Source organism: Solenopsis invicta, chromosome 2, assembly GCF_016802725.1.
Source record: "Solenopsis invicta isolate M01_SB chromosome 2, UNIL_Sinv_3.0, whole genome shotgun sequence".
In the NCBI taxonomy this organism is placed as follows: domain Eukaryota; kingdom Metazoa; phylum Arthropoda; class Insecta; order Hymenoptera; family Formicidae; genus Solenopsis; species Solenopsis invicta.
The window spans coordinates 7,079,028-7,103,948 of NC_052665.1; the positions used below are offsets into that span (position 1 = coordinate 7,079,028).

The 24,921-nt window shown below is 41.5% G+C and overlaps 2 protein-coding genes across 2 annotated transcripts; one reads left to right on the forward strand and one right to left on the reverse strand.

Annotated features, from left to right (window-relative positions):
• Positions 1-3: 3 nt before the first annotated feature.
• Positions 4-11,160, forward strand: LOC105200940 (A disintegrin and metalloproteinase with thrombospondin motifs 6). Its single transcript, XM_039446059.1, has 9 exons — positions 4-983; positions 2,076-2,220; positions 5,999-6,436; positions 6,534-6,648; positions 6,710-6,970; positions 7,666-7,786; positions 7,960-8,074; positions 8,524-8,774; positions 9,104-11,160. Exons 1-9 carry the CDS (start codon positions 832-834, stop codon positions 9,924-9,926), a joined length of 2,421 nt encoding a protein of 806 aa, XP_039301993.1. The 5' UTR covers positions 4-831; the 3' UTR covers positions 9,927-11,160.
• A 13-nt stretch (positions 11,161-11,173) lies between these two features.
• Positions 11,174-23,910, reverse strand: LOC113002946 (A disintegrin and metalloproteinase with thrombospondin motifs 10). Its single transcript, XM_026130139.2, is given in 18 exon segments — positions 11,174-11,859; positions 11,861-12,079; positions 12,594-12,712; positions 12,774-12,953; positions 13,225-13,231; positions 13,338-13,493; positions 13,801-14,027; positions 14,841-15,086; positions 15,565-15,831; positions 16,404-16,494; positions 16,976-17,128; positions 17,589-17,735; positions 18,175-18,321; positions 18,387-18,511; positions 19,310-19,659; positions 19,779-20,271; positions 23,153-23,567; positions 23,810-23,910. Coding segments are annotated over 18 exon segments (4,110 nt in total). The 3' UTR covers positions 11,174-11,192.
• Between the last annotated feature and the right edge of the window lie 1,011 nt (positions 23,911-24,921).

Consider the following 24,921-nt stretch of genomic DNA (forward strand, 5'->3'; position numbering starts at 1 on the left):
CACGATTGCGCAATTCTCATTAGCAAGTACGCGGCGCAGGCAATTCCGTCGGAAATTCAATTTAATCTCAAGATTACGGGCACTCGCTCTTTTGACGATAACTTATTAGATTAGATATCTGTGTCTCGAGAAACCTCTGTGGCTTCACCGGTACATCCACGATCGCTGGTACGTGCGATCCTTTGAGAGGCGCAGCCATTGTGAGGGACGCTGGTTTGCCAACCGGCTATCATATAGCTCATCAGATAGGCCACACGTAAGCCCGTAATTAATTTTATCCGCTCCAACCTGATTAGACGCGCGGAAAATTTCAAGTGAGTATACATTGCGCCGCAAAAACGGAGTAACGTAATTCTAGAACGTGCACATTAATCTCGTTAATCCCGTACGAAGTAGTCGCGTCGAACAACGAAATTAACTTCATAATATTAACGTGACGCTCTGCGATATATACACAACATTTCATATATTCTTATTTCAACCGGAGGAGCATTCTAGAACGGATATTCTTCTCATCCCAATAACCGTTCCCTCGACTAGCCCTCTTCGCGTGGTAACCCCCTTTCTGTCGCTGATGGGAGGGGAGGGGAGGGAAAAAAATTCGAAATAAATTTCTAAAGACCGTTTCTTTGCCCAAGAATGGAAATAATAGTATGCCGTGGCGTCGTCGTAAATAAGTCACGGTCGAGAGCGTTGTTTAATGTATGAAGCGGCTCCTCGTCGTCGTGTACCCCGAGATACCTTTTAAGAGCGAGTCCGGACGGCGCGCGTGCCCCAATAAATATTCCACTCCGAAAAGCCGATTTTCTTTTTCTCATTACCAGCCTGGGTATGTCCCACGACGTGCAGCGGGAGAACGGCTGTCCCGGTATAGTTTATCACGGGAACGGATACGCGGAGACCACCGTTATGCATCCCGGCGACATGTACATCACGAAAAAATGGTCCGAGTGCTCCCGGCGCTACCTGCGCTCGTACATCGAGTAAGCTTAATGCTTGTTGCTTTTTCGTTGGCGGCTTTATTAAAGTCCGCCAGCAACAAAGCTGCTCTCCTCATCTACTCCGCGCGTTCTCTACAAGCGGAGAAACACAGGGTGCCTCCTGATCTACGGCCGTAAATTTCAAATTAAATTAAGAACCGCGCGTCTCGGCCGTTGTCTCGTGGTGCTGCACACGGTGATTCGCGATATGAAACGGTGAACGATCGTCGTAAATTACTATTATACGTATAACAGAAATGTGAAAGTTTCTGTGATATTCAAGCTACTTTTTTTCACATTTTATCGGCAGAACTCTTCTTGCAACGTTCTCGAGAATTTGGAGAAAAAATCAGAACTCTATCAATTTATATCAAAATTCTAAATCAGGATCAAAGAAAGAAAAAAAAATAGTTTCACAAAAATACAATAAATTTTTCTTGAAAATATGCCCGTATCGTATTGAGTAGATGAGTAATAGGGTGTTTTAGAGAGGAGAGAGTGGGAAACGAACGATGAATAAACGCGAACAGTATTATTGCAGAATATTAGAGTAATGATAACCTCTCATTTCTTGCATCCAGCAATAATCCGATTTACGCTCATTGCTGTATTATAACACAATCATAGAATGCATGCGCTGTTTAAGGTAAATACCATTACATGCATCCGCGATGATTACAGAGGAGTAATTACGAATGTTTGCAAATTACGGACATGTGAAAATGATACGAAAACTATATTTCGCTACCATAAATTAAAGTTCTAATTATGAATATATTAGTTATATACTCGTGCAACTCGGCATTACGTCCCGCATTGCGATGAGTCACAACAATAATTTTACTTTTTGCTAAAAATTATAATTTATGTCGATAACACGTGCATAATAATTATTGTAATTTAAGGCTACATGACTGTAGTAGTTCTTCGAATGAAAACGTCTAATTATAATAAATAATTAATAAATAATCATCGGTTTTATTTAATTCTTTTCACAGATGTTCGCAGTTTTCCCACTCTCGCCTCATGTTGCGACATATAACATGCAAAGTTTATTCAAAATTTTCAAATATAGACTACAATCATTGATTTCAGGCAGGGTCTCGCGTTCTGCTTAGAGGACGAGCCGCAGGATCACCATTTCTCCGTTGCGGAAATGCTGCCGGGAGTGATGTACAACGGTGACGATCAATGCCGTTTACGGTATCGACTAGACGCTCGTCAATGTGACATGGGAATCGTAAGTTGAGCACAGATTAGAAACGTGACGTCACAGAAAAGTAACGTCGCGCGTTAGTCACGAGCGACGCGGCGACGGTGAAAGTATCAAACGCGATCGGCCAGTTTGTTTAAAGCGATTCCGATAATGCGGGCATTAATCCATATCGGTAGCTCGTGAATCCACATCGCCCGTAAACAGGCACCATCTGCCGTTCGCATCTACAAACCGATGCCTTTGCGGCCTACCTTATCCGTTTAGGAAAATACGTTCTCCGGCCGTGCACGGCTGTCAGATAAGAGGCAGGAGAAGTCGCGATATCGCGATCGGCACGCACCTAAAACGAGACTCCCGCAGGGATGACTGATCCTCCTCATTTGGGTTTAGAAAACCCGAGCTCAATACACTGCAAACAATCGCATATACTTACACATTATATACACTTATATACACACGCCTTTATAAAACGATAAAGTCGTTTGAGAAAAAAGGGGAAATGACATGCAATTTAATTTGGGAATAATTAAAAAAAAAGTAAAAATAAGAGCACAAAGCCTACATGTATTTTATACAGATGAAGTAGAGTAATAAAAGCTAAAGCTCGTATTTTATTTGCATTCTTTAATTAAAAAAAAGAATTATTAAAATGAGATACTCTCGCCCCCGTTTTCAGACCTGCGAAACCCTTAGGTGCGCCATTCCGGGAAGAGGTTGCGTGACTAGTAGGAAACCACCCGCGGAAGGCACCCCGTGCGGCGAAAAGAGAGTAAATTACCCCCCTTACGAATAAAGAGTGTAAAATAAGGCATGAAGGATGATCTAAGACCCGTAGGTCGTGAGAATTGTGATAGACCGATTTATAAAAATAACGATTCTTTTATTATGGAGCTATTCTTCGCGACAGAAACTGTTCTGGGAAATTTCCAAACTTTCTTTCTCTTCTTAAACAATTCTTTAACCAAACTGTCATTTTAGTTTAGCATTGCAATAATGTAATTTTGCAATGTAGGACAATTTAATTTGAACAATTTTAGCTTTGACGATTTTATTTTAGAAAAAGATCCTTCGTCGAGTGCAACGTTTCCTTCGTTCCGAAAGTAATTAACGTCATATCGATCCATTAAGGATTTATAATAATTAATTATGCGGGTCTCGATTGTGTATCTTCACTTTAACTTACTTCAATACAATGTTCATCAAGATATTCGTTCGCGAGTATAACTGATGAATAAGTATTCGCCTTCGAGAGCCTTAAAAGCATATCAGAGTGCAGATTCAAAGAAAAATTACATATTGATCAATTAATCAAGAGAAGGGTTCTCGAAGACCTTTCACCGAGAGACCATTATGTCGGAACAGTTTAAGTATCTCATGAAAGAGATACGACGAGAGTATATAGCGGAAAGCTAAAAAAAGCTGTCTGGATCCGCCATCAACCGTGAATCACGCGCCCTTTCAGAATTAAAACCAGTTTCAGACTTCAGTTGAGTTTTATTGTTGCCCTTAAGGCAACAAAGCGTGGTAATGTTAAATTACTCTGAGCAGATGCGATTCTTATAAAGTACGTCAAGCTATCGTTATGCAAACACACTGTAAATCCTTCCATAATAATACGTTTGCGTGTTTACAAAAAAAAAATTGCAACTTTTATACAACCATTTCTTGCTTCTCTCCGGTTTAATAAGCAGAGGATGATAATACACTTCAAAAGTTAAAACAATTATTTATCTGAAACTTAATAATGAGCTAGAAAATTTACAAGCCAGCGTACGGGATAATCGATGCGAAATTTTTTTTTAAGAATAAAAGAATTTATTATACTTGAACGTATCCAAGAAGTTTGTACTTCTAGAAGACGAAGAAGTCGGTTCCAAATTTTCCCAATAAATTTGTTGTATATAAAAAAAACTATATACTAAGACTCAAACATATATATATACTAATACTCAAACATATATATATATATATATACATACTATATAAAAAATTCATGCATCTTGGCAAATAAAACTTATTTCAAGTCGAGTCACGAATATTTCGGAAATCTAAACGGGGCAAGTCGGCCGAAATGTTTTTTGCGGTTGGTCAAGCATGCGCGGCTACGTGATGTTGCAAAAGGGATTCGGCAAAACGTGATAGAATGCCAAAATGCACGCGGAGTCCGTAATGGGTGGAAGACGAGCGGTGTCCAAATATCACACATCAGCAAAATATCAGATTTGGGTGACAATGTTAATAACCGGGCGTGCCGAAGCGTCAGAGCGCCTAGACGAGAGTCATTAGCTCCGACCGGCGTTGGTCGACACCGCTTCGGGGTGTCGGACACTACGGCGTTGAAGCTCGTAAATCCGGCCGGCGAGTAATCTCTAATTACTCGAGTGAGCTCGGAACAAAGTCAAATGATCGATACCCGTGCGCGACAAATCGAGCCAGCGTCGCTGAAAACGCGATCCACCAAAGGTTTCATCCTAAGTATGTAATAACATCTCAAGTTATATTTTATAACTTTGAGTCTAAAATCGATTGAACCACATATTGATGAATTTAAACGTTGAGTTTCCAATTTAAAATATTGATTATTAACAAAGTTACCGTACAAAATGTAAATAAGAGTCATAATGTCACTTTGATCTATATATAAACATCGGGTATAAATAATAAAATGTTTTAATTATTGACATGAGAGAGATAGAAAAAATTAGTCAAGACGTGTGCATCTTTTCAAAGCATGTACAATCAATTCAAATATTTATAGAAAAAGCGCTTGATATTTCGTTTAAATAACTCGTCGTAAAAAGAAAAACAAATTTCCGACCGATGAAATTTAGTGAGCAAAATTGGACGATGTGTAGAGGATTGCGAAAGTTTAAAAAATTGAAATCGGAACGATAACATCGACTTCGAAAATAGATTGATCTACCTACGTGCGTAAAAATTCAGTTTGTTTGTCATGCCACTTCACAACAGCCGATGCAATCATCGGTGGAATGAAATAGACAAATAGATGCGCAATTGCAGTTTGTGAAACGAAGAGCAATTATCTCGTCGCCGGCCGCGAGGGCAGATTCGATGCGTTCGCGTGTTATCGCGGAATCGAGCGTATACTTTAATGCGGATGTTCCAAATGGAAAAGCGAGGTAGCTAAATTCAAGTAGCCATTCCAGCGGAATGGCAAGATATTTCCGAGAATTTTTATAAAATGATGAGCCGCGAAATTGGAGATACTACATGAATTTTAGCACATTTCCTTGAATATGTGCATATAGAACGTGAGATACGTCCGCGGATTAATATTATTTTTGCAGCCACACGCACGTGGAATATGGCACGTATCATTACAATTAATTAGCATTTGCGCGGCGGGTAAAGTAACTTTAAATAAAAAGTACATTACATTGAATAAAAGGTAATGCGTGCGTTTATGACCGTTTTAAGTGCAAAATAGTTACGCTACGACGGAGCAAAAGGGAGGAAATATTATTCTACCTGGCAGACACTTAAGCGGCTTTAAGTACGCTTAAAACTGCAGAAGTCATAAAAGGACTCGATAATTATTCGCGTCCGGGAATGGCGTTAGCGATTCTAAAGGAACAAGACGAAGGTCTCTCGAAGCGCAAGAATATCTTCTTGCAGGGCATAATAAATTTCCACGTCGCGCGTTTCTAAAAGACGTAGTGCATCATTTAGTCTCGTTCATAATGCACCTCCCTCGGGACATCCTCCGTGCCTTCTCGTTCCCCGTGTGACATAAGTCAGTCCAGGTGCCCCGCGACGTCGGGAATGTTAACGAATGTTACAGTGGTGCTACCAAATGAAGTGCCTGATGGTGGGAGAACGGCCCGGAATCACAAACGGCGGCTGGGGTGCCTGGTCGTCCTGGAGCAGGTGTTCGCGGACATGCGGCTCCGGCGTGGCGTACGCCGTGAGAAAATGCAACCAGCCGTCCCCGTCCAAAGGCGGCTCTTATTGCATGGGCGACAGGAAGCGTCATAAAATCTGTGCAACAAACGTTAGTTTCGCGACTGATCGTAAGCAGCTTTCCAGTGAGCGCAGCGCGAACTTTTGCGCGGGCTCAAGTGAACATCCGACTTGTGCGACGATCGCGTCTCTTCCGCGAAATTGTCTCGCGAACGGTTTTCTCCGTTTAAAGAATTTCACGCGACGCACGAAAGTGTACGATACTCGCGCGTTAAATTACGAAGAAAAAAAAAAGTATCGCAAAGCTTGTGAAGTTAAGGTGGGTGGAAATAAAAAAAGTGTTAAGCGCTGTGTTGACGTAAAGCTGCTGGAGTTGGAAAATTATCATACGGGATTAACATCGAGTTTCTTTACAGCCCTGTGAAATCGGCGCACCGTCGTTTCGCGACGTGCAGTGCGCCGAATTCAACGACTGGGTGTTTCCGGAAGACGGGAAGGTTCATCGTTGGGTGGCGTATAATCTGCCCGAAGGTAAGAAGAGCGATAAAAGATTTTCGAGCCTCGCGTCGACTTCGTAACTTATCTTTCCTAGACTTGAAGGCGTCCGAAAATCCCTGCGCGCTTTACTGCATGAGCGAAACTAATCTGGTGACCTCGTTGAGACCGAAAGTGGTGGATGGCACCACGTGCTATAGAGGCATTCGGGACATTTGCGTCGGTGGGATGTGTACGGAGATACCTTGCGACCTAGATATGGAATCCGATGCCGTCGAGGACGTTTGTGGTGTCTGTCGAGGCGACAGCACCTCGTGCACTTTGAAGCAGGGAACAGTGTCATTTGCGGCCCAACCCCGTAAGAAAGAACATATATATTAATGTTAGAAAAATATTTCTCTATAAATGCAAATACGAAGATTTTATTTTGCCTAGTTTCTTCGAATACTAATACCACTTCGTGTTTGCAAGATATCCGAAGCAAGGTAAAAGCCTTTGCCGAATATCAAAGTGAACTCTTACATTATTAAAAATTATAATATTTTAAAGATGATAGCTGAATTTTATATTTATTAATGCTTTCAATGGGTTATTCAGTCTCTCTTTCTCTCTCTCTCTTTCTCTCTGTTTTTCTGTCAATCTCTCCTTTAAATTATTCATAATAATTTCTTTGGCGTTCTCGTTTACTATTCCACGTCGAGCAAATTTCGCGACTTGACAAAAATGCCGATGAACTTCAGTGTCGTCGGTACGGCACGGTAAATAGGGAAGTACGCGAACGAGAATTTCCGTGAATTAAAATTTCGCCAGAGCAAAAGTATAAGACGCGCGTTCAGTCTTGCTCTTTAAGAGGAATCCCAAGCGGCGTATTGAAAATGTCTATGTATGTGTGTGTGTAAGAGAGAGAGAGAGAGAGCAACTCGCAACAGTCAAATAAATCTTTCCGCACTGCGCAACAACGCGATGCTGCGCTGAAATTGGAATCTCGACGAATAATATCGCGTGTGGTAGAGCTTTTTGCAATAATCTTCCGAGCGAATTTTTCGCGTTAAGGGCTCAAGAAGATAACGGACGTGCCGGTCGGTGCCAGAAATATTCGCGTCGAGGAGGCAGAACCGACCAAATCCAGAATCGTGGTGCGCGCCAAAAATACGAAAATCGTGTTGATTGATGGGTAAATGAAATTCTTCTTCACGTCATATACTGTCTGATCGAACGTTGCGAATAAACATCTCTAATTCGGTACTTTTCTTCAATCTGTGCTTCATCAATCTTGTTACGTTTATGTCGCAATATAGCAAATAAAGATCTAGGCTTGCTCCGCAATTAACAACGCGGTTATTTCAGTAACCGTCTAGGAATGTTCGATGTGCCGGGATCCAAGGCGTGGCTGGGAATGATAAGACCGAGGCAGGAAGCTTTGAATATACCGGGACCCGTCACCGAGGACCTGATTATATTGGTAAACATAATGAACGCACTCCGCTAATTAGTCACTACTCTCGGCAAATCGATAACGTATCTCAAACAAGGTGTTCCAACTTGGACATAGTGCTATCGGCAAAAACGCGCAAAAAGAAACTCTTAAGAACATTTTATGTTCATTTGAAACCGCAATATTGCCATAATAATCGGCTGTTACAATTTTCAAAGTAAACGAGTTTCGGATTAAATTCTTTTTTTTCTAACAAATATAATTTCTAACTCTTGTCGACGCGACGCAAATATAGTTTGTGCAACACTCTACGGAATAACTAAAAATTAATCTTTTATTTCTTAAGACGTGTCTTAATTAAGCGTCTATTTTCCCGTGCATTGAAGTAACTCTAAGTCATTTTAGAAACTACATTAACGAGAAATTTAATTTTATCCCGTCGCAGTATTTTCTTTGACAGCTAGTTAATCTGACAGGTTGCAGCAAAGGAGAACGTCACGTTAAAATACTCATTAGGATTGAAGCAACGGACTCCCCGCAAGCCCGCGTTCTCCTGGGATTTCATCGACTGGGAGAAATGCTCGGCAGGTTGCGGCCCGGGAGAGCAGATATCGAAACCCCGCTGCATCGAGAAAATCGGCGGACTGGTGGACGATAAATTTTGCAGGAACACCGTTAAACCAGACGCAAAAGTCAGGCCGTGCAATCAAGCTCCCTGTATAGCCCGGCAAGTTTACACTTTTACAATTTTCCGCGTTTGAAATATTTATGGAGCTGTCAGTTCGTATACGAAAAAGTAACGACATTTAACGAGCTACGATATGACGAAATTGAAATGTAATTGCGTATTACCGTATTTATTACTTGCTATAGCAGTAATAACGTTTACACATTTATTTCCTCTCATATCGTCCATATTTCGTTGATCACACATCACCGTCGGACGGAATTGTAACTTTTATCTCGAGGAAGTAACGAAGGGACACGACAAGGCGCGATAATCTTCGCCGGCTAATTAAAAGCCTCGCTCTTATCGTCGCGCGCGCGCGATTTCAGGTGGATCATTGGCGAATGGCAAGGCTGCACGCCGTGCACGTCAGGCTGCGAGAGAAGGCGCGCTGTCAAATGTGTACGACCCGTTGGCCGTGGCGAGCAGGATCTCGACGTGATCGAGGACAGCTACTGCCAAGGACCGAAGCCAAGGGAGTCGGCGCTTTGCGAAGCCAGCCGACGAAGACGAGAGGACAGAGGTGCCGCCGACGGGAAACGCGAGCTCTCCGCCGCCGCTCGCTCGAGCACGCTAACGCGACAAAACGACTTTATTAGATCCGCTCGAGTGGCCGCTAAGACGGCTTTAAACGGCGCCGTCGCGGAGGACCGACATCCGAGTGATCTCTCCATGCGGCCAGGACAGATTGGGAATTCGTCCGATCGCTCTCGTTTGATCGGCACCGGGCACGTTAATACGCTTTCACGCGAGACAACGGACTTGATTTCAGCGGACGCGATTCGAAGTTCGATTAAAGCGCGTCGAGATCGTTCTCAGATAGATAAGAGATCACACACGGGGAATACATTGAACGATAAGAAGAAGAAGAAGAAGAAGAATATGAATATGAACAAGATTAAGAAGGGCGAGGTAGTGATCGATACGGAGGACATTCAGAACCTCACGCTCACGATTATTCTCGAACGCGACGAGAAGAACGCCGTTATGAATTTTCCGAAGGATTTCGAGCCTCGGCCGCCGGTGAATAGCACGGAATTCACGTTAGTAGGCATAGACGCCCTCAGATACATACAAAGAATTCAGGAAGAGGCGCGTGCATCCTCCGCGGTCTCGATTTTTCGCAAACAACGTGCATGCGATACGCGATGAAGTGGATCGATGGCGCAAATGATCGTAGGAAGGAACACGCGAGAGCGTTCCTAGGTGCGATGAAAGAGAAAAGAATTTGTTATCATACGTAGAGCATATGCGGATATATCGACTGCTCTCGTGCGAAGCGTACGCTCTTACGGAACGGCATCCGCGATGTGCGAACGAGTGGAGGGCGCGCGCGTCTGGAAGACGAATCTGCGTCGATTCGAGCGATGGTTGCGCGATCCATCAGGGAGACTTTTACGAGTCGTTGAGTAGAACGACGGTGCGCTGCTCTCGAGCACGTAACGCGCGCGGCACGGCGCGTGCGGATCACCGATGCTCGAAACGATAAAAACAATCGTTACGTTATACGACCGAATTAAACTTATGGCGCGCGCGCGCGCGCGCTTACTCGCTCGCTCGCTTTTATATAGGCGTATCGAATCTTAACGATCGGACAGAAGAAAACTCGGGCCATTCGGTTGATTGTTGCGAGTCGCGCCGCGCGAGCCGCAAGATGAATCGCCCGATTAAATCAGCGGCGTCGTTCGAGTCCGGCTAACACGGCCATAATTGACGGTAAAGCGGCGATAGGTCCGCTGGAGCCAGAAGATAATCTCTCAATATACGACGGGTATACGCGGCAACCTCACGACATAAATAACGCCTGAACGACGCGAGGAGGATGATTTCCCGCGACCCACTAACGAGTCTCGCAGTTGAGCATTGGTCTTTCAAATTCATGGCTCGCAAGTTATTTATGGCGGGAGCGATACTTTGTAATGATCCAAGATTACAGACGTTTGCCCTCTCCCTTAATGGCTCGTGTCCTGGAGGTATCGTAGGGAAATGCCTGCCGCGCGACATTTTCTTGTACCAATAAAGATTAAGTGGTAAAATAGAAAAAAAAAATAAACGCGCGCGAGTCATTAATCTTGAGAGTTTGCACTCGTTCCTTGTGAGTTCCGTAACGCGAACGAGTCTGTTTGTCTGGCTGGCGAGCGTCGCGGACGAGCGTCACATCGCCGGACGATATTTTCTGTTTCGCCACGCGCCGCTTTACCTACATGTTTTATTTGACTTGACGGCCTTCATCCCGTCAGGCTAATCAATCACGCGCGACATGAATCAGCAAAGAGCGAATCTCGTAACAGAGTCTGTAATGCTAGCTTTTCGATCTGTATCTAAATATTCATATATTTCTGAAACTTATACTCACGGACGACAATTATATACAAAGATAAACGCACGTTTATCGCAACATTTAATTTTTTTACTCGCTCAACGCCTTTTTTCCGCGGTATCGATGGACTGAGATGGATTGATAGCTTCGCTCTGGGCAATGGAGACGGCACGCGGACTCGCCGTCAGATTGCGATGAGTTAACTGCTGGATAAGTTTAATCGCCTGGGCGCCCTTGTACACCTTCTCCCGGCTCGTGTCGATGCCCACACCGACGACATCGCCGGCTTCCTGGAACGCCTTGTCCGACAGATTAGACTGAAGAGACTCGTCCATATAAGGTGCCTGCATCAGTACAATGTTCTCGATAGGTATCGCATCCTTGATGATGGATCCCGGCTTCAGCGTAGTGAATCTCTCCTCCGCGTCGCAGGTGCGCTTACGCTTGTTCTCGTTTGTCATCGCCCAGTCGTAAAGGACCCGTCGGAAGTCTCGGGCGGCGCTCGTCCCTTCGAGCTTCGAGTCGTCATCGCGCAACTTGTCGCGAGTCTTATCCGAGTGACGGACTAGAGCGAGATCGACGAATCTGTAGATCATTCTCCGTTGATCGTCTGGCGATAAACTCGCTCTTTCTTTCGCATTCGTGAGCCCTTGCTCGTCGGACCGTCGTCTTTTCTTAGAACACAACTTTCTGCAGGGTCTGGTACCTAATGCGAACGCAGAGCGTTTTCTCGACAGAATTATGGCAAGTTTTGAATTTTTATTTCAAGTTGCATTAGAGAAAGGCCACGATTGTACCTATACACTCCTGTTTCTGTTTTGGTACGCGACCTTTGCACGCGTCTAGATTCGCTTGCACGTCGTCTTCCCCGGGTCTGGCACCTGGCCGTACGCATTGAATCTTGCGGTGCATCATACCCTTCTTCCCATCGCAGGCACTGCATTTGCTCCATTGACTCACTCTCCATCTGCACGCGCGACGGACATGAATTTATTTGCTTTACATCAGATTCGTCGAGCGGACGCTAATGTGCGCGCAAAACGCTAGACCGATATTTATGCGACGCTGAGTTAATATCTTATTTATCGGCGAACGTATGCGGGCATAGGTGCGTGGTACTACGTCATCGTTAAAGAAGGAACTAAGATCGATGGAGCGGAAGCCAATAGCGGTCAGAGATTTTTATCTCAGCATCGTGGATATTATTTGAATCGTTGTTGTTGGTCGGAATAGTGATAAGTTATGTATATTTTCTCGCTATTCAAGAATAAAAATTTTTCCGTTACTACGTGTTTCTACAAGATCCAGCTACGGGCAATAAAAAAAAAAAAAAAAGAAGCAGCAATGTGAGAAATCTCAAATTTTATGTGATTATGCATAAAATACATGTCTTATTTTTAACTGCTCCGTCCAACAAATTACGTAAAATTATATTAACGATGCATTGTCTACATCTATTATCGCGTGGAAATTGCTACGTTGAGGAACTCGCAGCTTACTTCGCAGGACAAGGGGCCTGATTGCAGATGCGGCTCTTTGCTTCCGGACGTGGAATGCCGTCGCAGAAGTTAGGTGACACTCGTCCGCCCTGTTCCTCGATGCAGGACGCCTCGGATATCTGCGCAAATCGATGACACGTTCTTCGCATAAAAGCGGTCGTATTCGCGGTCGCATTAAGCACCCGCGTGCGCGTATAACGTTGTCACATAAATTACCATCGTGCCACCATCGCACTTAGCGTTGCATTCTGACCACTCGACGAAGTCCCACATATACCTGGGCGCGTACGATACGTTCGTCGATCTCACGTAGTATTTATAATCTATTCCAGGGTTGTCTTGGGGATTGAAGAACACGTACTAAAAATTGTATACAGCTAAAATTTAACTACCGCACACAAATTTTTGCTGCTGCAATTAATTGCAGCTGCATCCTTTTTTCCGAGTTATAAAATTTTAATTAAATAAAAGTTATTCGACGGCATAGTCACACTTTTTCAGTCTACAATTTGAAAATTATTTAGACACATTTCATCATCGATTCACAATTAAAGGGTACAAGAGTAAAATATTTATAATAATTGTGCAAAAAGAAAATTTGCATTAAGTAAATTTGTAATCTTATAAAAACTAAAGAGCTGCGAATAAAAGATACATTCGCGGTATTGGATTTTTATATGATGGAGTACACGTATCGCGCGGAATACCGATAATTACGCTGTGTGCGCGATATCCGGATATCACATCGTGATAATCATCGGGAAATGAACACGGCTTACTTGTATCTCGATATCTTCGGATAGCGGGCCTTTCATATACACTACTTCCTTGTCCGGTTCCGGATGCGTGTAGATAATCATCGTTCCAGCACACTCGTAATCCCCGCTCTTAAACTCGCGGCTACGACGTCATAAAAGTATACAGTGAAAAAAATACGTTTTATCATCGTTACAAAAAAGTATCTGCGCGTATCAATTTTCCGGGAATGTTTATACGCGCTGCGGGCGTTATAAATTAAAGACGGAAAAGAGAAAAGAAGGAGAGCGAGTCGCGCGGCAAGAGAGTTCGTAGAAACTCACTTGTCTCCATTGATGCAGTACGTTTTATCTTTTTGGAGTTTCACGGCCAACATGTTTTCGCTGGGTTTTTTCTCGGAAACCTGCACGTTGTGAGCTCCCCTCGGAATTGTCACGATCTTCACATATGCTATGAAGAGAAAGAGAGAGAGAGAGAGAGGAACAATGTATCCATGACAAGAAACTGCGCGATTTTATCTGACAGGCCGTAAGCACAATCTACTAAATTTTTACCATTTTGCGACACTGTTTCAGTAAACTTGCCCTCTACCAAACTACACTTGGTCCCGTCGCCTTTACATATGCCGCACTTATCCTCGATTGCGTCCGAATCTATCACCCAATCGCAGCCAACTTTCTACAGTGCAAAAAATTTGCATTACGATATTGGATTTAATTAGAATTATGAACGTCTCACAGGTAAAAAAATAATTTCTTTACAAAAGTTATTCATAACAAAAAGATAGATACTATTTTTTTTAAAGAAAATGCTAAATTTTGTTGTTTATTGTCTCTTTTATCTCACGTCTTTAAATGTCTAAGTTTATACATAAATTTACACCGTTAATTAATGGTGAACAGCTAACGCTGGCTACAAAGAAAGTAATTACGAACCCGCGTATAAATATCAAGAAACCGACTACTAAATTTCATTTCGCTAAAATAACAAGAGTTGTCACAGACACGTAGGTATTTTACGCGTGTGCTCTTAATTATTTTGAATGCATTAATCTAATTACGTGCACGCATTTGTGTTTTGTAACAAACATATAATATTCATTAATTGAGAAATTTAAACCTAAAGCGTCTCTAAAAAATCGATCATATTCGAAGAAAATCCGGAGAAACAAATAATAAATAAATAATACAAATACATAATTTTGTAAAGTTTTACGACATTTGCACTAAATGTCGTAAATTTGCAATAAATATAAATATCTTTTAAAACAACAAACTCTAAATGTACATCTAAAAAAATATTGAACGTTTTTACGTCCATTTAGAATTGTTATCTTAAAAGATATTTATATTTACAACTTATATTAAAAGATATCTATATTTGTAACTTATTTATAACTAAGGAACTTTATCGGATCAGCACGGCAATCCTAGCACAGATAGTAGATTTCTCTGCAAGGTGAATCTATTCCGAAAAGTTACAGTTTCACACCCTGCAAGTTCCGGAGATGCACATGTAGTTGGTGCCGGCCTTGCAGGGCGTCGAATCGTTCGCCGTCGGTGAGATCTTCACGTAGGTATGCTTCTCATTGATGCAGTAAAGCGCGCAAGGTTCTAATTTCGGGTCCATGTATGGCTTCCATTGATGAAGCCCGTCCGTCAGGATCTCCTCGTTGTCGTGTTCCGAGCACTGTACCGCACGGTACGGCGGTTTCGTCGGGTCGCAGGGCTGCGCAATTTAACGCGGAACGTTACGGCGAATGTGTGACGGAATTCCGTGCGGGATGGTACACGGTAGAATTGCGACAGCGTAGAGAATCGTCATACGACTAAAAAGAATTAAAACGTTTCGCCGAGCTCCACCACGGAGATGTTCGCGGCAATGATAGAGTCTCTCTCTCTCTCTCTCTCTCTTTCTCTCTTCCCGTTTCGCTCTTGAACTGAATTTGTTACAGCGCGTTTTAACTCGCGTCACCATATGTAGTAATACGAAACGTGGTATCTCACAGCCGAAAAACACGTAAAAATCCCGTAAGCGTGACGACGCAACGCCGTCAGCCACCACCGTCGTTATAATGAAAATAAGACAGAGACGCGACCATCGCCGGTACATGTGACTCGCGGAATGTGTAATTTGACCGGCATCTTAAAAACATTAAAGTGTCACAGGAGAAATTGCGCGATTAACGTCGAGTGTCGCGACGAAGCAAAGGTCAATATGCGGAAAGTCGCGCGCGAGAAGAGGAGCCGGAGGGAAGATAGACGCAAATTACCACGGTATTGCAAATGAAGAGTCTTCTTCTCTCGCCGAGGCAGTATCTGCCGCTGTTCGCCGGTACCGGGCGGTCGCATTCCCTCTCGGAGTACTTGAGGCCGCCGCCGCAGGTCCTGCTGCAGGGTCCTACGGGACCCCATTCGCCCCATCCGCCGTGCACCGCGGCCGGTCGAGCGCCTATGTCCACGCACTTCTTGTGAATGCACCACTAGATCCGCGTGCAACGCACAACGTTCTTTACATTACCTTTGTGTCTCGCGGCTTAGAAGAATGCAATATGTCTCGCGAGCTACTCTCCGCTCTCGTGTTTCACGCGAATACCAATTTCCAGCGCGGAGAGTCGCGCGCGCGCGCGCGCCAAGTTTCCTGACACTTCAATTTATTTCCCCGGCGCGATTAAATCTACGTCCGCCGCTCGCGAGCGCGCCGAAGGCGACGAAATCTACATCCGCGAGAAGCGACGCGCGAGAGGAAGGCGCGTCGTTTAATAAATCTCTCCGCTCGCGGAGAAAGAGAGAGGGAGAAGCGCCCTTTTATTCCGCCACGCTTCCGGCGGCGTTCCGGGACCGTGGATCACGCCACGTAAATGGCTTTCGATCGCGTCGAAAGCCATTTGCGTTCGCGTTCGTTTGATAATTGATGTCACCTCGCAGCGACGTATTATTTACGTCGCCGGTAATATCTGCGGATGCATAAACAACGACGCTAAGCGGTTGCTAAATAATCCGCGCCGGGGATATATTTTGCCGTAGGAACAGGTTCTACCTAAGCTGCGCGCACCTTGTTCTCACCGCACTTCGTACCGTCAGCCTTCGGCGTCCCCAGGGAGTAGCAGCTCGTGTTGGTCAAGCACCACAGGTTTTCGCAGCCGCTCGCCTGTAATATACACACGATCGCGAGGAGTACCCGGGCTAATCAGATTAGATTTAAAGGAATAGGACGAGGAAGCGCAACTCGAATGCGATCTCTTTATAAGATACGGAACTGCCGTCTTATAAATATTACGAAATCCGATACCGACAGAAGCAGATGTTACGTGCAAACGTAACTTCATTAAGTAATTTATTCAAAGAGCGAATATTCCATCGGCGCGATCGAGATAATCGAATATACCTAGTCCGAGTAAATATAACAAGTGATGAATATAAATAAGAGCCATTTCATTTCCAACGGATAAGTGATGGGTAAAATGCAGAAGGAATTTAGATAATTGGTACATAACGATAGAATTATCAATGATTAATGGAAAGGACATTGAATTTCGCTAAGTAGTAATTTACGATTCGCGATAATCGAATTTCGAAAACATTAGAACGCAATTAAGATCGTATGCGAAGCTTCGAGATCAAAACTTTACTTGAGGTTGCGAGCACACTTTCGATCCAGGAAACTGCATGTCACATTGAAAGGCAGCGTCGTACATCGCACCCGGCAACATGTTGGGATATTTCAGTTTCTCTGGCGGATTTCTCGGATTATCATTCAAACAATCGCCCAGCCCACTCCTTTTTCACAAATAAATTTTGTGATAAAACAAATTATAATTAAACACTTAAAAGCATTTCATTCAAAAAATGGCCGTTTTTGATACGTATTGCCAGTAATGTTATCAATAAATAACACAAACTGCAATTCCCGTTTTAAACATAAAATACATATATTATTATAGATTTATTAAATAGATTATAGCATTAATTAATTCTGCTGCAGTTTAATAATATTGTGAAATAATTAATAGATGAAATTTATGACGAATGTAGAAATGTCCAATAATGAGGAACAATATTGACTAATCAGACATAATCTGAAATATTTTTATTGGAATAATATTTGCACGCAATTATGAATATGTGTGTGTGTGTGTTAAGCGTGTTATACACGCGCATTGAATCGTGTATCATTGCATTGCACAATTAAAAACGACCATTATTTATGCACCGTCATTACTTATGCAACTCGGTTTACTCGAGAAAAGCTGTTATAAATCTCCTGCTGCAGCTCGACCATCTGATAGTATATAGGAAGACGATAGGGGACATAATAAAGTAGCTATCGTCCGTGTCCTGCGATGGACATCCGCTGATTTCCGGCTCGTCATGAGAGCAACCCATTCTATAAAATAGCATTTTCGTATAAGGAAAATAGTCTGAAAAGATTTCTTATTAAAACACGAAGCATTGAAATTTTCTATCTTCGATTGCATTATTGCGACAATTGCATAAAACGATCGTAGTAGGATCAGTTGTATATATAAATGTTTAAAAAAAAAACTTATTTTGTACTAAAAGTTATTTCTGCTTTCTAAGGCTTTTCGCACAAAAACATTCATAACGCGTTCATAAGGACTGATTATATTAAAAGTTAATTTTAAACTTGTATAAATCTGTACGTAACAATAAACTTATGTAAACGACAAGAAAAATCTTAACTTTACGTTGCGATTTTTTTTAAATCAGTACTTAATATAACTTATTTCTGCGGATAACCTAAAAAATTAGAACTTGTTTTCTATATAAAAACACTTTAAACTTCATGATTGCATGGACAGTACACGTGACCAACTTCGTGGGCAATCACGACGCCGAGCAGAAGTCCGTTGTCTTCATTAATGCAGGCAGCCTTCGCTGAATCGCAGGCCGCAGCAACATGAGCCAAACCCATTAGGTCGCAATTGGTTCCCTCCGAGCAAATATCATACCTGAGGATACATGCGAGTAGCGATACGATGTACATGACGATTAGGTCAATATCTAGGAAAATTACCTAGTAACTAACACCGCGATATCATAATGATTAGGATGCGTGTCATCTTTTGGATTCATCTTTTCTGCCCACTTCGCGAAACTCTCTAATGTATCCTCGGCAGCTGGACTGATGAGCAAATCTATCTATGAGTATATTGAGTTTTAATAGGATCTTTAAATAGGATATTAATGTTACACGTAAATGTTGCTTTTAATTTAATTGGTAAAAATTTTAATACTTAAAATATATATTGATTAATTCAATATATATTAAAAATTAAATATTTAAGTTTAATATTAATAAATATGTATTAAATATTTTGTTTATTTCAATTAAACAAGGCAATTTTTGTTGTAACAATATCTTTCTCTTTTCTTCTAGAAAAGTAAATGTCCCAATAATCGAACATGCAACGATGCAGAATTAAGATTGTTAAATTTTTGTAAGAATTCATGATATAAAATAATTATATAATTAACTAAAATGTGATATAAAAAATATTATGATTGACGTACAAAAATACAAAAAAAAAAATATTTAAAATAATAAAATCTTGTGCAACAAATGTAAATCAATATCTGGACAATCTAAAACGCTTACTCTTAATATTCTAAATGCTTGTCTTAAATACTTTTTTCAATGCACTTACTATTTATAACATACAAAAAATATCTTAACATAATGTTACTTTTTTTTAAGAACGTCATTATTAAGCTTTAACCTCTCTTTATATAATTGTATAACAATTTTTTTTTATTTTTTTTTATAATACAGTTAAACCTTATAAATATCTTAAAGTATTTAAAGATTGCAATTAAATTTTAGTATTATAAAAAAAACATTTAAGATAATATAAGTTTTCGGGTATAGAGACAAGTTCGATCACTGGGACATTTTTTCTAAACGCATTCGACATTTTTCATCTTATGATCGCACGTTACCTCTTCTTTTTCTTTTTCCAAATATATCATGCGTACTAAAACGACGTCTATTTGATTCCCCACGGAGCTGTCGTGATAAAAATCCGACACCATGTTCATGACTGTCAAGAGGTACCGCTCGTAATCTGTATTATTGTGGAAGTCGAGAAATCTCCGATCGGCAATTAATCCAATTTCAATGTAACGGTGTATACTGTGCGTTCCCGAAGATACCACGGTATCACGCTTCGCACCAAGAGAATTATTTTCCATTAGCTGCATCTGCCTTTTAGCCAACTGCTCCGCCCACGCTGACTCCCAGTTGTCTGTTAAAGCGGGAATGAGCTTCCACAAACTACGCGCCATTATTTGTCACTTGCTCGTAACTATGCGAAATCCTCTCGCGTTACGGTACATAATAAATGCCCGCGACACGGGCTGGGAACTATATCGTCTCGAGTTAAAATGAAATGTTAAAGTAATAAATGGCGGGATATGGCCTGGCAATGCCTAGCTTCGTTCAAAATTGCTTTTAGGAAGGAGAGGGGGCATATAAGCGAGATAGGAATACAGCTGAAATATCCGAGAAGGTACCAACCGCTGGTTCCGCAGTATCTCTTCGACACGGTATCGGTTTGCCCTTTCTTCTCGTGCGGCGCGTCTCGTTTGTAAGCCACGTGAACGTGTTGGCCATCGGGCTCGGGTTCCGCCTGATACACTGGCTCGATGAAGTACCGTCCGTGATTAGTTTGCACGTAGCCAGCCTGCGCGCGAGAGAGGTGTGTGTCACGTTGCCGATAATAATGTAAAATAAAATATCGACATTCATATTTACGGCGTGACATATCAGTTGGCTGACGTAAAATCGTTACGTTGCGAGATTTCGATCGCGCGCGGTAAAGATCAGCGTTACGATTAACGTGTGAAATCACGTATGTCAAATGTATCGTAAACGTTATTTCTTTCTCGTCATACAACGTACATTAAGATTTATGAGCAGTTGAATTAATTTCGCTGGGATTTCTGTCTGGTCGGGCTATTAATTTCAACGTTTCATGACAGATAAGTTATGGCAAACTCAAACTGCGGACCCCTCCATCGTCTACGGATATTCTCAGTGTGATATAAATACATTATTGTACATCGAAAATGCTGTGCAGAAAGTGAGAGAGTCGATGAGTTCGCCGAGTAAGAATGGGAAAAGGCCAAACGCGTCGCATTCTACGTGACATTTCGGTCGAATCGCACGGCTCCGTCATTTAGAAGCGTTTAAAGCACACACCCGGCATTTAACGGGTCACCCGTTACGGACGCAAATGTCGTTTGTCGATTCGTTTTGCCGCAAATTCGCGTGACCGGCGGAAAATCGTGGATAGTAATCGCGCTCTCGACGTGCGTCGCGACTTTACATTTAATAGAATCAACCAGGCGTTCTACCCGTTTCGCGCAGCTTGCAGTTTATCGGCACGCGTAATCGTTCGCCTTGTACTTAGAAAATAACGAGCCGCGGCGGAAAACTACTTTCGAGGCTATTGAGGGTATCACACTGTAGTACAACTATCGCTTCGTGCATTCAACGCAAATATCGACGTTCGTACACGATGTAATCGAGAGACTCAATTTTCTTTAATACCACAATCGAGCTATACTATATTTGAATAAAAAAAAAAGATGTGCTTTACGAAAGTATCGACAGCGCGTTCGCAGCTGCGACGCGATTCTTACACGGAAAGAACGGTTTCGCTAAAGAATCTAAAAATTTAGCGGGATGCAGATCTGAAAATTATTTTTTTAAACTCTCAAAATAATTATATAAGATGCTCAAGTTGGTTAGGCAGAATATTAAAATTTTTTCAAAGTATTGCTCATCGTGCTTGAACTTCTTCTATATTTGATTTGATGATTAACAAAAATTACAATGTCCAACATTAGCAATACAAAGGTGAATAGTCATTTCCGACGTATTTTTGTGTCTGCCGGACACAAATTATCAAAAATGTAAGTTATTCTGTCACAATTTTGAGAAAAACAATGATTTTGTCGCCTTTTTTCTTTTTGACCGTTTTTCTAAACATTGCGACGCGATGCCAAAATTTTGACAACAAATTCGTATCCAGTAGGCAAAAATGATTATTCACATTCATTTTTGCACAAAGGATCAAACTTCATCGAATGGTGTTATTTTCGAAACTAAATTTTTCAGCAAATAGTTCTTTCCGTGTACTACCGTTCGTTCTATTTTTCGAAAAACGAAACCGTCGCGTAATCAAACCGATGATATGCAAGTGGTCGAAGTGCAGCGTACCAGAATGAATATTGCGTCAGTGTAACACCGCGATTAAATGCCGCTGCGTGATACACGCGTTTTGCGGCGCGCTCGTAGTTTACCCAGGATCGACTCTTTTATTACGCACTTAGAAACATGCATGTTGATACAATGCATTTGCATTTGGATCGACACGCGCGTTACCCTGCAATCGATACGTTACGTGTTTACCAAACTGTTTCTATTTTCATGATCATCACGCATACATTAAAATGCACGACAAGAGAAAACAAAATATAAACAAATGAAATTTGCAAGCGATACAAATCTCGTAATGATATCAGTAATAGATGAGCCAAAATGGCAGCGATGTTTATCTTCTGCACAGACATCTAGCGATACAAAAACGCGGATGCGCTACTAAAATAACTTCGTCTATACCTAGTCTAGTCACTTTGTCGCTTATAAATTGCAATTACATCACGAGGTCTTGAACATTTAGACTGCATTCTATCTAACGTTATTGCGTCGCGCTTGGTGAACGTAATAAAGTAACGTGAAAGAATATCGTGGCATGAAAAATGCCGTAACATCCGCATTGAATTTCGACGGGATTTAGGAAACGTTTCAGACGCAACCTTTCTACAATATCCGACTACGCTCGCGATTCTCCTCTTGCTTCGTTAACGTTAATCTCCCGAAGGAATCCGTGGAACGCATTATGTGCACCAACCACACTCGTAACCACTTCGAAATTCTGTTCTATCTCTGCAGCTCGCAACTCTCATTAAAATTAACAAACCATACGAGCTGCAAAGATTAAAATTTGACTCGCAATCAGATCTTACGTCAATCAACATTTATCAATCTGAACTAATTGACTTTTCTTCCTCGAAAAGATAAGTACGACCATTAGGTCATGCAATCACGTTGATTAATTTATCTTTAAATTGCATAAACAATCAATTAATTATCTTTACATCGATGAATTAAAAATATCACGAATATAGATATTCCTACGCTTACGACAAAACTACATTTCGAGGTTTCGAACGTAAATCAAATAGCATTTATATAAATAAAGCACAAAAGTTACGCAAAATAATTATTTTATTACTAAAAAGAATTATAAACCTTTATTTAGAAAATGACAAAACAACAAATCTTTTCAAAATCATAATTAGTAATACAACATTCTCTATTATAAAATTAATATTTAGCTTAAACAAAAATGAACTTCAACAAGTAATTAAAACACAATATTATTTTTTTCTCAAAAATACAACTCTCTCAATATAATATTTAATATTACAAAAATAATATTTGATTTTTTGATTTACTGGCTAACGAATGCTTAATTAGTTTTGTAACAATTTACTAGTTAATTTTCAATCAACAACATGCCAAGATTGTAAGTCTGAAAATTCGTAAATCGAGATAGTCGTTAGCAGAGGAATACCTGTATTCCGGTATGAATATTACACGGAAACCAATTAACGCGAGATAGGTAGATTCTCTATCGAAGGATATGTGTAATACAGAAAGACCTTATTACGACAAAGCGTAAAATTGACGGGGATTCTTTTCTCGGTTCGTTAACACCGTAAAAAAATATTTAAACGATATGCTACACTAACCACACCGTCGCACAGAGACAGAGCCGCCCTGGAATTGACGTGGCCCCGAATGGTACCGCGATAGTGACACTGCCGATCGGACGCCTTCCTGAATCTCAGACCCTCATTGAGATTAGAGCCGATCCCGGCGCCTCGCGTCTCCACCACCATGTCAGGCGAGATGAATTCATGGTACGGGCTGAGCTCCACGTGGTGATCGATCCCGTTAAAGGGTAGCACCAGATGCAATTTATCGGCCGACCCGAGGGATCGCTTGCCGCGCTCGCTGATCTCACGACGGTTATAGAAATTCGGCAGGGAATACGTGCTAAAGGTGCCATCTGCGAGCACTCGCCTCGGTACCAAGAGCTCCGGCCCGTGAATGTCTCGGGTGTACCTAGGTGGTTCACGTTCAAAAGGGACAATTACGTCACTGACGATGACGTGACGAGAACGTTGTGAATAAAAATTTTTACTTTCACGCTATGCAGAATTTTCAATTTTCAATGATTGCATATGTATTGTGATTTTGAAAGATCATTAGCCCTTAGTCGTCATAATTGTTATTTCGTGAGATTCAGTTTCAGATTTCGTCGCGACGATAAATTGACAGCGATTGCGAAATGTGAGTGCACTCACCTACCGTGATATACGTTTCCGGACGCGTTGGCGTATTTTTCGAGTAGACCGCCATCAACAGTCGCGACGAAAAGCGCCAGAAGTGCCAGGAATATGATCATTATGACTGGCTCGTGTTAAATCAGCTAGAAGTTACGTGCCTGAAGTTGCCGGATGTAGTCGGCGAACAGCGAAGGAACGAAGTTGTTTCGCGCGAGCGTATCCGGTTATATCGCGTACACAATGACCGGAAATGCAAGCGCTTTGTTTACGCATCGATCTGACTAATGACATCAATAATTCAATTAAAATGCAATAATATAAGCATTTAATATTTTGACAAAATGCCATCGTGTATGTAATTGTTGTCGCAATGAAATAATCCGCGCGCATCAAAAAGCGAGAAAAACAGAAAACAATAGATAACGAGCAAAATATCAATCTGGATTAACGTAGACATTTATTTAAAAGAGCTTGGTCAAAATGAGCCGAAAATTTAGTATAATATAGTAATTTACATTACAAATTTGTATGAATCAATAATATAAAGAATAATGAAATATATCGTTGAAAAGTTAAAAAAAACCTTGAAAAATTAAAAAAAAACTTTAATTTCTCCTTATCACCATGAGCACATTTCATCGGGAGACTTTTCCAATTTACGGTAAGTCATATTGGTACTATTATATTATTGCATTTTTTTATACAGAATACGGAATTGACGAAGATAGAAGAAGGCTAATAGAAAAATTAAAGTTCAGTAACGTGCAAATTTCGCTCGTTACGAGATCATTTTCCAATCGGACATCGAGAAAGCGATTCTCAATTTTACGGTATTACGATATTCGATATTGCATGCTCGTTATGTCGCCCATCCAGGCCTTCAGCGAACTCTCTCGTACATGACCGCGTTATCGGAAAACGGAACGGGAGAAGCAACAGACGAATTGAAACCTAAAAATTCATGCGAACGATTCGGTACGACATTTAGATTTCACAGAAGGGTGAGCCACGTTTAAGAGTTAGAAGCGATGTAGTACAGCACGTGAATATTATCATTCGCATTATCGACGACGACGTTCATCCAATTTTACGCTTAGCTTGCAGTAACGGCATTTTGCATACACTTGTTG